We start from the raw sequence: 12,622 nt of genomic DNA on the forward strand, positions 1-12,622 counted from the left end.
TTTATACATATATACTTATATTCATATATACTTATATACTTGTATACTTATATCCATATATACTTATATTCATATATACTTATATACTTATATTCATATATACTTATATACTTATATTCATATATACTTATATTCATATATACTTATATACTTATATTCATATATACTTATATACTTATATTCATATATACTTATATACTTTTATTCATATATTCTTATATTCATATATACTTATATACTTTTATTCATATATTCTTATATTCATATATACTTATATACTTTTATTCATATATTCTTATATTCATATATACTTATATACTTATATACACAAGAAATGGACCCTCCTTTCTGTTGATGTTGTTCTCCATGCTTAGATGGGCTTCTGAGGTTAGGTTGGAGCCTACAGTAAAAAGTAATATAGTAAAAAGAACACCTAGTATTACTTTGGAGGTGGCTTCCATGGAAACAGATGGAGGAGTTGTCACTTACAGTAAGGGAGCCGGAGCGAACGGCTTTTAGCTGGAAGAAGACTCTCCCGCCTTCTTCTGGACACACCATCTTCAGTTCCTCTCGGCTCATGCTCAGGAGCATGGAGCCACTCAACACACCCAGACAGCGCACCGTACTGCAAGCACGCAGGAAAGCGTGTGGAAAATCATATCATAGACATTCAACATTGAAATGCCAAACGGTTGCAAATGATGAATTCAAGCAGAAAATAAAAAGCAGTTTCTTGGAAATACAATTGCCTTTGTTATTGTGTGTGGGGGTTTGCTCACATCTTTGTGAAGCCCATGTGTTCAAGCCAGGCTTTGACTTCTGCCGGTTTGGACTTCTTGCTTAAGAAAGGCGAGTCAATACACTGGCAAAGAAGAGAGAGCAAATCGTTATTGAATTCTTGAATTGATGAATTATTTTTATTTTTATTAAAGTGTATACAATATCACTTTAAATCAATCAGACTCTTGAATCTGATCATGGCAGACTTGATAATATCAGCAGATTTAATCTCTTTCTCCAAATAATTAATCCTTTTGTGAGGAAATTTGTCATTATTATTATCTGTACTTTTATGCAGAACATGTTAGGCAAGTTTTTTTTTTTTTTGCCTTGACATGCTGATGTGAAATATGAAATGATAAAAAAATGATCACCTCCATTTGAGCCGGCAACGTAGCATCAGCATTTTCCTTTTCCATGAGTACGTTGTTGGGGACAAAGCCTTCTTCTCCTTGACTGTTCCTCACTTTCCACCACAGCTTTTTCATATCCAACAACTGGATCATGGATAGAACATGTTTTATTATATGATATTTCAAATATTTAGTCAAAATGTTGTGTTTGGATCAAATGAGACGTGAAATACCGCCACGATTTCGCCTTTCTTGATGGTCAGCTCCCTGCTGTTTCTGGAAGTGAAGTTGTGCGTGACACTCATGCGACGTAGATTCTTCTCAGGTATCCTGGGTTGTGGTGATCATATAAGAATCATGAATTCCTCCACACATTATTTTTAGCACACATTAAAGACTTGATCATGATCTAAACTTGTGTACAGGACCATAACAGCCAAGACAAACAGACTCAAGGACAGTTTCCAAACTAAACTCGAGATCTGCACCTAGGAGGACCTATCTTGTAGACTTATTTTGTACTTGCACTAAAACTTGCTCCTAACCACTTTAGCCGCTTTTGTACCAACTTATTTATCTCACCACTTACTCGTGGTTACTACTACTTATATATTTTGTTGACTAGTTATATATTTATCATTATCTGTTCATTTGTTTGTTGTTGTTATTTATGCAATTCCCTTCTTATTTATGTTATTGACTACTTATCAATTCTCAATGAGATTATTTATTGTTGTTTGTTTGTTGTTATTTGTGAACTTTGTGGTGAAGTTTTAAATCTCATTATACAATTTAATGAAAATAAAAGCATTTAATTCAATTCAATTTGAATATCCAATTTTTACCAACTCCTATTTTGGCATGATTGGCAAAATGTACTATATTTAATTGGAAACTTGCAAATGGCTAACCTTGTAGGTATCCTTGGGTTTTGTGTTACTGGAGGAGAATACGGTGTCTTGATGGTGGTGGTAGAGGTACTGGGCTGCACACAGAAAAAGCCAATGACCTCTTGCTGTTTTTTCACATAATTATTTACTAAGACGGGACGGACCTTGCTTGGGAGGGGCTGTCGAACCTCTTGCAAACGGACCGGGGTCTTGGCGTTGGCTGCAGGGTTATCCCTCAGCTCAGATGGCTGCCAGCCATCAAAAAACTCCAGGGTATAGGTCGGAATGTCTTCGTCGTCTTCAGGCCATTTGGTGCTGTGCAAAAGCAAGAAATGCCCAACAATTTAATTTTGCTAATGATAAAAACAGCAAAACCATGAATTGTATGTAAAAGTGTCAGGAAATCGAAGAAAAAATGAGTGGAAACAATCAAATGTGCAGTAAATTCTGGGAAGGTAGCCCAAATATTTGGTTGCCATTGACGTTCAATCACTTTCCGCCCTTCCCAGTTAAAATAGATTGCTATCAATAGCTATTTTAAATATAAATTTGGCTAACTACCACAACACAAGATGTCCCTGAAAGATTTAATATTGTAAGAGAAGTTAGTCCCTCACCTGGGGATATTCCAAGCATCTCCCAAAGACTGCCAAAGCTTGTCCTCCTCCTCGGATGCTTCCTCACTCATTAGGCAGATGCACTGGGGGGTGAATAGGGGAGCCACGATGCTCGGGGGTACATCTTCGGGACACTGGGAGACAACCTGGGAAGACCATGTAAATCAGTGGTGTAAAACCTTTGGTCTGTGGGCCGAATACAGCTTAATTTGAGATCAAGCGGGCCGGACCAGTAAACTCATTGCAAAATTACATAGAACTAACAATAAGCCCACTTTTTCCCTTCCTTTGTATTAGTCACTAATACTAATAATTAGTGCAAAGAATGAGTAAATTATCAAAATGTTTATTAACAGAATTGTCCTTTTACATTGTGAATAATTAATTATGAACAAGAGAATAACATAAGAACATAAATAAAGTATGTGCAATTTTAACAACACTTTTACACAGTTAAACATATATTTATTGTGCTCTGATGCCTAAATGTATTTGATTGAAGCAGAATTTTGGAAAAAAAATTAGGAAATGTGAAGAATTTCCCTTAAAACAATATTGGAATGAGGAAAATATGAACTTTTTTCTTTTAAATGATTTGAGGATAAAGATGATTTGATTTTTTGAAAATTCATGGTCATAAATCATTTAAAAAATCTACTTTTTTTTGTTCAATACTTTTACTTACAAATTGTAATGCAGAGAACAAGGAGTGCACAAATTCGGACACCCCAGGGTTGTCAATCTTCCCCACTAGATTGACCTGTGGAGACAAAAAAAACAAGCTTTAGTCAAGTAAAACATAGCTGGAATTATAGATAATTAAGGAATAATGTTATCAAGGAGACACACCAGATGATTGAAACCATATTTAATCTTTTGAAGACACTCTGCAAACTCTGTCGTTGGAGGCATTCCGGCCAGTGCTGCTGACAAGCAAAATCAAAAAGTCTTTAAGAAATGTCACAACTGAAACGGAACTGGGTCATGTCTGCATTGACTTACGTTTCCCTTTTTTCTTTTTCTTGTTTTTCTTTGCATTTTTCGCTAATGAAGCAGCCACCTTTCCCATGAAGATCTCAACGTCCATGACAATGTGATTTAAAATGTCCTGTTGAGGAGTATGCACAATTTGAATACATCCATTTTTGAAATCAAGGTCCATACTTGTCTATTCCTTTGACTTCAGTCTTTCTACACATTAAAGATAATGAAACTGCAAAAACTGAAAGTAGCCCAAAATATTGTGGTCCACAATGCTTGTCTGACCCATTTTTACATACCACATTTCTGTCCAACTCGGTGTAAGGTCGTGGAAGTTGCAAAGGTCCCTCTATAACTGAAACCTTCTCCTCCTCTTCCTCCTGATCCTCCACTTCCACCTGATTCTCCTCTTCCACCTGATCCTCCTCTTCCACCTGATCCTCCTCTTCCACCTGATCCTGCTCCTGATCTTCCTCCTGATCTTCAATCAGGTTTGGTTCTTCTACATGGGCTACGAAAGCAGGTTTCAACAAATTACTTGCTCCTATTGTGGGTCCTGAGTCTCACCATTGTCATCAGGAGGGTCCCATTCAAGAGGTTTCTCCTTGGCTCCTATTTGACTTGAGGTTGCCACTTCTTTATGAGCTGCACTGTTGTGTTAAATGTGTCACAATCAATTCAAATCCAAAGGACGAACAGAGTGTTCAAATATACTCCAATTAAAAATTGTTTTCACAATTTGTAATGGAATTAAAAAATTCTTGTCATATCGTGTATCCAACTACTCAAATACCAAGTGTATCATATCTTTCACTATGAGATATGAGTATATAAATATATACATGAATATAAAAAAAAATAAAACATAAAAAAATATATAATATATATATATATTTTTTCTTTCTTTTCTTTGTATTTATTTGTATTTTCTATTTTTTTTATTAATGTTTATAACAACTTCCCAGCTTCATTGAAATTGTATTTTAATACATAGATCCAGGTTGTGTATTTTGTAGTATGCTTTGACACAAATACCAACGACTACTACTTGATTTTTTATTGTGTTTGGAAATACTACTATATGATATATAATTTTTGCCTATCATGGTGAACAGGTACATGTGGCTTGGTGTTCCTACCTTAGACGTGCTAATGAGAGACCCTTTTGGACATAATCAGCCTGCAAACAAATCAGGAGATTTTATTATCGAGCTCATCGCATTCATTACCATTGACGGCAATGGATGAACGCTATTTTCACCCTGACGTCCTCGCAGTGGAACAGGTAGATGCTGGTGGTGTGTTTCCTGCTGGATTTGACTCCCACGGCCAGGAGCGAGTTTGATGCTGGAGTATTCAACACAGCTTTCAGATCCAAGACGTCACACAGACGGATGGACTCCAGCACGTCCTTAAAAGAAGACTTACATCATGAGTAATTGTATGGCAGCGCAGACAATGTTGAATTCCCTTGACTCTATATATTGTGATGTAGTGACTGACCCTGCTTTCTATGTCGGTGAGTAGTAGGTCGGGCCCGTTGACCTCCAGCAGCATGTTCTGACCCCACACTCGACCCATCTTGTCGAGCAAATCGAGCCTCTCCAGGCAATCGGCGAGGCTCTGCAGCTCCTGGCTGTCCAAGTCGCATGTAAGGAGATGCTGTCACACAACAACAACAATAAAACCATCAGGACTTCAGATTTATTTTATTCCCCTTTCAGAGACTGATTTATAATCTATTTGTCCATAGGTTAAACATTAATGAATTATCATAATTACATCTTTCCATCTTTTATTCATCCAATAATTGGAAGATACTTTGACTTCAACTACACTTTTCTGTTTTATAGTCATTAACAATAGTTAAGACAATAACATTTTCATGACATGATGTGTGTGTATTTACAATATTTGACATAATTATCACATTGGCCCGAATATAAGACGACCCCTTCTTTTTCAAGAATCAAGTTTGAAAAAATGACTTTTTGGACACCAAATGTAATTATTATACACAAAATAATGATTTATGTTTGCATTTCATGGTGTAGCTTTAAATCTAATTATGACAATAAAGACTTTCAATAAATTTTTTTTAAAGGTATCTGGCTCAATATAGTGTTTTAAATGGGTACAATGTCTACACCCCCCATTTTATCAATAAAGTACAGTAACAGTGGTTGTTAGCTCGTGTACACACTGAATCAATTTTATTCAGATTGTATCACCTACTTGAAATAAAGTCTATATGCAATTAAAACTGTTCGCTATACTAGATCCTAACTTTCTTATAATTTTAAGAGAATAGAACCCAAAGTAACCATTGTGACTCTGCATGAATGACATTTTAGAATCTTACTTCTACTCTGTAATGGAAATATTTGATGGCCTTGTTCATCGAGGTGGCATACTCCTTCCTCCGCACTGTTGAAACATCACACTGTGGTTCATGAAGCAGAAATATGACATCATTTTAAATCCTATGGTAATGTTACTTACAGTAAATTGACTTTGCGCTGGGCTTTGACATGGACGACACCTGTGATGACGCTTCATCTGTGACCGAGAAACTGCCGACACAAGAAATGTTAGAACATGACAGGAGGCCAAAAAAATTCAGAAAAAAACCTGACAAAACACAATACATGAACATCTTTTCTTAGCTGGAATGAGGGTAAAGAAAAATGTCAGTTTTATGCAATACTATTTAAAAAACAAACCTTACTGCATAGAAAAGTAGGCATCAGGAAGTACAAATACTACCAACATTTTTTTAAAGGAATTGAGTAGTAACTGTAAAAAATATGATTTACATCAAAGGAAGTATAAATGTTTCAGTATTGTATAACTTGAATGTTGTGACTTTTTATGAATACTTGATGATTTGTCTGTGAGTGTGTTATGATAAATAAAGTAAAGAATTATTGATTTAGGACAACTGACGTACTTGGATCCGGCATAACTGCTGTTGTCATTCACCAGTGGACTGTCACTCCTCAACATTGCTACACACTTGCTTCTGTTTTTCATAAATTGAATCATAAAAAAAACAATTCAGCAGATAATTTGTACCTTTTTCAACATTGCACAAAATCAATATAATCATAAGTTGTTATTGGCTAAAGAGCTAATACTAAAATAATATCAAAATGTGGAAATAACAGGTTGACAGCTTAAATGATAAATGTATATATCATTTTAGAATGCAAACAAATTGGCTTTCCAACAATTTATCAGTACAGTTGACATGGAAAATAAGATCAATATAAATGTATTCAAGTTTTAACACTTTCAATTCATAACGGGGAAATCATGTTACATCTAGAGCCTAAACAAAACAAAAAATAAAGTGAATTTACAAGCAGCTTACCTTTTTTATTCTAGTTTAAGAAGTGCCTTCCAGGATCTTTAAATTCCAAAATGAATTCAAGTTATAGCCAAAATGAAAACACTTAAGAAAAGACGGAGGACAAAGTCCGGGATACAATAAATGGAAGGACTGACATATGACGCTTGGTGTGGCATCCCACCCGTGCAAAGGTCGCCCGCCTGTTGGATACGGAAAAGATATTGCAAGTTGCAACGTTGCCATGGCAATATCAATGAACTGGTGTGCACAGACACTTTAGCCAATGAGATTTCTGCAAGAAAACAAGAAGCACCTGACAGAAATCCACTGATTGCACTTGTAAAACAGCAGATTGGTGGAAAGATGTCCTATTTATGGATTGGAATGAAAACATGCACCCACTGTGGCCCTTTGTGGAATAATTTAATGAATTAACTGCCTTAAAGAATTTTAGCACCAACAGGACAAGCCTTTTTAGAAGCTTACCATATTTTCACGACTATAAGGCGCACTTAAGTCTTGAATTTTCTCCAAAATAGACAGTGCGCCTTATAATACAGTGCGCCTTATATATATGGAAAAAGTCATTCATTGAGGTGCGCCTTATAGTGGTGAAAATACGGTAATTTCTTGTATTCATTTTTGTAATTCAATTACATCTGTTAGGGTTGTCTAAACAGTCTTTACTTTCAACCAATTCAAAAAAATGTATACATTTTTTTACTTTAATCTTACATGATCTTTAATTTTCCCATCTTTATAAAAAAAATATATATTATTTTTTAATATTATTATAAATATTTTATTATTATTTTTTTACTTGCAACTACATAATGCAGCCACAAGAGAGTAACCGCATGACACCACCAAAACTAGTAGCTGTGTAGTATTAGTCAACTTTCACACAGTAAACGAATATAATATTTAAGTATTCCACACATTTAAAGCTTGTGTGACATTTTATTGTACACAAAATAGGATAAAAGGCGCCACGAAACACCCTAACATAATGTATATAAAATTGAAAGCTGTATTCTAAAAGATTTGCATACAATTTGTAGATTAAAAATCATGTATTTACAGTCAGACTAAATTTTAAAATATATTGTCTGACAAATCCCAACCGCAATATCAGTTTTTGGGTATCTGTACAATAGAAAAAATCTCCTAAAACTTTTTTATATGTTTTATGTGCTGCTTTTAAACTGTGGGGTGGAAAAAAAAATGGAAACGCTGCCATGTTTAGGATTAACAAGGCGATATCTGTTAGTCATTAACTAAATTTAACCAGTCCTGATGGCAAGCAGGACTTTGGCCCATCAATGTTGTGCAATTGCAAACACTAACTGTCCAGAGTAGTGCCCACCCAAAAAAAAAAAATCTATGAGATACTTTTAAATAGGACAGAAACCTTAAAAAAAGCAAGCTGTGTGGAAAAACCTGAATATTGGTCCTCAAAAGGTGCTGCTCACTGGCCTTGAAGGGCCTGGACAAGGTTCAAACCTGTGCCAGGAGGCAAAACCCAACCTTCCTGAGGGCCTTGGTTTGTGTGTAACAGGCAGTAAAGTTGCTTCAGATGGGCCACTATGTTGTCTTTGATATCGGGGATGGAGATTTGAAGTCGCACGCTGCCGCTGTCAAAGGATCTTGTGTTGTCTCCGGAAAACATTTCGGTGATCATGCGAGCAACCACTGGAATGATCTGCAACAAGATGATGTGACTCAAAGCATGACGAGCAATGTAACTTTAGCGGAAAAAGCGCAAATCATAGAAACGTTTCATAAATTTGGCACATTTATAGTCATTTTATATTTCCCATTAATTAGTCTTTTACATAGGGTAGGAAATATATGTATGCAATAAACATTTTGTGCGTTATTTGCTAAGATATTTGGTTTCAAAGGGTTTTAATATCAGTTTTATTTAAAAAAAATATTCTATTGCACCCATACCAAAAATTAAAATGAATCTGTTTAGCAGGAAAAAAATGTAAGGTAAGGTAATACTACTTTTAAATCCCTTATGTAATACAAATTAGCTTAGTCAATAAATTATAAAGCAGAAGTAATACAGACAAAGCGGCTGCTACAGTAGCAAAATTACACTAAATTCAAGAGTCTCGTGTTTATAATTAACATTAGTGCCACATGATGGTAGCAAACCACTAATTTCTTAGAAATTAAATCATTCCTTCACCTAAACATTGATTCCTTGGCTTTAAAAAAAATAAAGTAGCATTTATTATATTCAACAGTAACAGTAAAATATCAAGATTTCAACTCTCACCTGCACCATGATTAGTTTCCTCTCAGTTGGCCTCCCATCAGGCCACTCCTCTCCAAAACAAAGGCTGATTTCAAAATGTGGAGGATTTGGGGTTTGACCACGTTGGTGGGCAATCACACCTGGATAGAAATGAAAATCAATCCAATTTTCAAACGAAGGATGCATCCCATCCTAACAGCAGAAAACAAAACTTACCACTAAGAAAAGACTCCAGGCAAAACAATTTGACTTTTGTCTGTCGCTCGATAGGATTTGGCGTGGAGGGATTGGGCGCGCAGGGGCCTGACCAGTACACCTTGCATTGGCACAGCCGCACGGCGTAGATATCGTGGCCGCTGACCTCCAAAATCAGACCTCGGTCCATCACATCCAGCAGGCGGTTGGTGAAGAGTCTCTGCTTGTCATTGGTGATGTTCTCTGTAGTCGGGAATCGCAACTGCTCCAGGCTGACCGGTCCAAATAGCTCCTCTTGATTGACCATTGGGCCCAGATCACCATAGAAGAGCCTGCAGCCCTGTGGGTTGCTAACGGTGACGGTGGGACACATATCCCTCCCTCTGTACAGGAACCGGACCTCCAGGTCGGTCACTGGGTTACAAACACATGACATTAGGGAAGTTAGAATACTTAGAAGCTGTAAATCTGACACGGACAGTTTTTTTCCCGCATAGGTCAGGACTCTAAACTTGCGGTAACACGACACACAATCCCTTCTGTGTAATAAATTCGGGGTGAGATAATATGAAAAAACGTTAGGGGGTGATCTGCCTCCTACTGGCTGACTGTAGGTAAGTGAAAGACAGTAAGAGGTAAGTGATCCGCTCAAGGGGGGGGGGGTGAGATGTATCCATAACAGCAGAATGCCAAATTACCAGTCTGAAATTATCACTTATTTTGGTCTTTGGCTAAGAAAACACACCTTTATGGAGAAGCACTAATAATTTCATCATACGCAGTTCTGGGTATGATGACAATTAGGCTTTTGTTGTTGATGATGATGATGACGACATATTTTTGATTATTATTATTATGAATCAGAAGCGATGTGGAATTAGTAAAAGGTCACAAGGAAGTGATCCAACTGCAGAAATGTAGTACATTTTTAGTCTGAGTACAAGGTATACATACTTGGGAGGGAGCTGATCCACATCTCCGGAGAGGCAAATAAAGTATCAGGAAGGGAAGGCGCCAACATAGAGGGATCAGCAAGCGGGGCAGAGGATATTTCAGTCATGGGTGTGGGAGTCATCTCCACATCAACAGGCTCCTGTTTTGGCCAGGGTTTAATGGGTTCTGACTGGGGGCAACTTGATGGAGGTGGCATGGAAGACTCTGGGCCCATAGGAGACCATAAGAGGTGAGGAGAGGGACTTGTGCCTGGTTGGGGGGGAAATTTGAGACAGCAGTGAGAATCAAACTCAATTCAACCTAGGTCAGGGGTGTCAAACTCCCTTTGGTCTACGGGCCAGACCAGTAAACTCATTGCAAAATTACATCGAACAAACAATAAGCCCACTTTTTTCCTTTGTATTAGTCACTAATACTAATAATTAGTGCAAAGAATGAGTAAATTATCAAAATGTTTATTAACAGAATTTTCCTTTTACATTATGAACAATATATTATGAACAAGAGAATAACATAAGAACATAAATAAATGTCAATTCATGTTCTCTGCACGTACTAAAACACTACGCTCCCTAGCGGATAATACAAGAACTACACATTTTAAAGAAAATTCATATTTTTTTATACAATGCAGCTTTCTTCCCCGGGCCGTACCAAACCACCAGACGGGCCAGATCCGGCCCGTGGGCTATATGTTTGACACCGCATGACCTAGGTCATTATTTTTACCAATTTATTCATGGATTCAAACAAAAGGACAATTAGCATTGAGTATTTACCATTAGATGGGTACGGAGGAAGAGATTCTGGCGTATCTGGAACATCTTCCTCGGCAACATCTTCCTCACCAGGAGTCCAAGAACCAGCATCTGAAGATGCTGTGATTTCATACAATAAATGGGGATGTTAAACTATATCCTCTGGATATATTTGGTTGCATTCACAAGTGTTTGTCCCCTGGCCAAAAACTCAATAAATACATTAGTATGAGGGACACATTAATGATTTACCTGGGTTACTTGGGGGTTGCAGGATGTCACAGACGTCATATATCTTCAAGGGATCCATGGGGATCTCTTTAGTACCATCGTAAATGAGGTTGAATTCCCGACTTTTGTTGAGGGCACATCGGAGCTGAGCTTTCCATTTGGCAGGATCAGGTTCATCCGAGCCCTCTTGGAATTTCCCCGTCTCCACGGCCCATGCCTGGAGGAATATGTCAATACGTGCTAGTAAATATACCCCATCAAATCCCACAAATAGATAGTGAGAAGTGCAGGAATGGCAAAGAATATTGAGAATGATGAACATCAATGACATTCCAGATTTCAGTATTTTTGTTGTTGTCTCACCAGTGCAGTGAATACTAACAATAAGTTATAAAAACCCATGATTTCCATGTTTTCTTCCTTAATAGTCATTGAATTATGCGATTTCAATAATGAACTGTTGAGTTTAGGAAGATTTATTTATGTATTTATTTATTTTAAAGTCCTGCATGACCAAAGTTGAGCTGTTTCTGGAAATATATTCAAATCATATTATTAAACAGATAATACATGATTTTCTATTTTCATTTTCAATGAATATAGTCAATATTGCCAGGCAATTGCAAACTTTTAAGGGCGGAGGCGCCCATAGTTTGATCATTGCATCTTGTTTTAAGCAGATCTTTCTTTACCTTGAATATGGTATCCTCGTCCTCGTGTTGTGGTGTGTGTCGAGTGGCGTGTTTCCACGGGATCCTGAAACGCATGGCGTCCCGATCGATCCATTCCAGGCCGGGATACCTTCCGTTGTCCACCTGGGCGACCAGCCACGGCTTCAAACGGACACGTCGTGGCGTGACCGACATGGCGACGGTGACGCTCAATCGCCTGTAAATGTTAATCGGAATGATGTTTGACAACCTATGATTTGGCGATCTTCACTTGGGAGGCATATGTTCCGCACGAGCGCATCGATACAAAGTCACGTACCTGATCGAACCCGGAAATCGCGGTTCCTTTTATTTTTTACCGGTCGATCTCTTATATATTTCCTTCTTTGTCCAAAATAACTCACACTGCGGGAGAGCAAACCGATGTTTCAAGTCGGTAAATCGCAACGGGAAGCTCAAAATGTGACCACAACAAAGTTTGACGCGTTCAACTCGGCTGTTTTTGCCTCGATTTCCTCACTGGCCCCACCCACTTACTTCCTTGAACCGAAACTCAGGTAGGTCTCTGACGTCA

General features: G+C 37.4%; 2 protein-coding genes across 4 annotated transcripts; both read right to left on the minus strand.

Annotated features, from left to right (window-relative positions):
- Positions 1–254: 254 nt before the first annotated feature.
- eps8l3a (EPS8 signaling adaptor L3a) lies at positions 255–6,694 on the minus strand. Of its 3 annotated transcripts, XM_077726641.1 has the most exons (20): positions 6,572–6,694; positions 6,124–6,194; positions 5,984–6,048; positions 5,125–5,283; positions 4,883–5,032; positions 4,761–4,801; positions 4,189–4,271; positions 4,093–4,132; positions 3,921–4,062; positions 3,643–3,748; positions 3,490–3,566; positions 3,326–3,400; positions 2,641–2,786; positions 2,188–2,338; positions 2,045–2,118; positions 1,367–1,463; positions 1,155–1,277; positions 780–862; positions 490–625; positions 255–400 (listed from the first exon to the last, which is right to left on the minus strand). In XM_077726641.1, exons 1-20 carry the CDS (start codon positions 6,664–6,666, stop codon positions 389–391), a joined length of 1,926 nt encoding a protein of 641 aa, XP_077582767.1. In that variant the 5' UTR covers positions 6,667–6,694; the 3' UTR covers positions 255–388. The 3 variants fall into 3 exon arrangements, with proteins under 3 accessions (XP_077582767.1, XP_077582766.1, XP_077582765.1); XM_077726640.1 differs by having other exon boundaries at positions 3,490–3,563; positions 3,921–4,132; XM_077726639.1 differs by having other exon boundaries at positions 3,921–4,132.
- Positions 6,695–7,913: 1,219 nt separating this feature from the next.
- Positions 7,914–12,593, minus strand: irf6 (interferon regulatory factor 6). Its single transcript, XM_077726980.1, has 8 exons — positions 12,368–12,593; positions 12,070–12,265; positions 11,399–11,594; positions 11,168–11,266; positions 10,389–10,637; positions 9,456–9,848; positions 9,261–9,379; positions 7,914–8,675 (listed from the first exon to the last, which is right to left on the minus strand). The coding sequence occupies exons 2-8, from the start codon at positions 12,241–12,243 to the stop codon at positions 8,442–8,444; spliced, it is 1,464 nt and encodes a 487-aa protein (XP_077583106.1). The 5' UTR covers positions 12,244–12,265; positions 12,368–12,593; the 3' UTR covers positions 7,914–8,441.
- Between the last annotated feature and the right edge of the window lie 29 nt (positions 12,594–12,622).

This window comes from Stigmatopora nigra, chromosome 10 (genome assembly GCF_051989575.1).
Source record: "Stigmatopora nigra isolate UIUO_SnigA chromosome 10, RoL_Snig_1.1, whole genome shotgun sequence".
In the NCBI taxonomy this organism is placed as follows: domain Eukaryota; kingdom Metazoa; phylum Chordata; class Actinopteri; order Syngnathiformes; family Syngnathidae; genus Stigmatopora; species Stigmatopora nigra.

Bases quoted from the DNA above. Each gene is read 5' to 3' on its own strand.
- eps8l3a (XM_077726639.1), bottom strand. From the start codon at position 6,666: ATGATTCAATTTATGAAAAACAGAAGCAAGTGTGTAGCAATGTTGAGG. The intron at 4,272-4,760 runs GTAGGAACACCA...TTAACACAACAG, and splicing joins CTCTCATTAGCACGTCTAAG to TGCAGCTCATAAAGAAGTGG. The intron at 3,567-3,642 runs GTAAGTCAATGC...TTTGCTTGTCAG, and splicing joins GAAAAAGAAAAAAGGGAAAC to CAGCACTGGCCGGAATGCCT.
- irf6 (XM_077726980.1), bottom strand. From the start codon at position 12,243: ATGTCGGTCACGCCACGACGTGTCCGTTTGAAGCCGTGGCTGGTCGCC. The intron at 11,267-11,398 runs GTAAATCATTAA...ATGAAATCACAG, and splicing joins GCAACCCCCAAGTAACCCAG to CATCTTCAGATGCTGGTTCT. The intron at 9,380-9,455 runs GTAAGTTTTGTT...ATTTCTATCCAG, and splicing joins CCTGGAGTCTTTTCTTAGTG to GTGTGATTGCCCACCAACGT.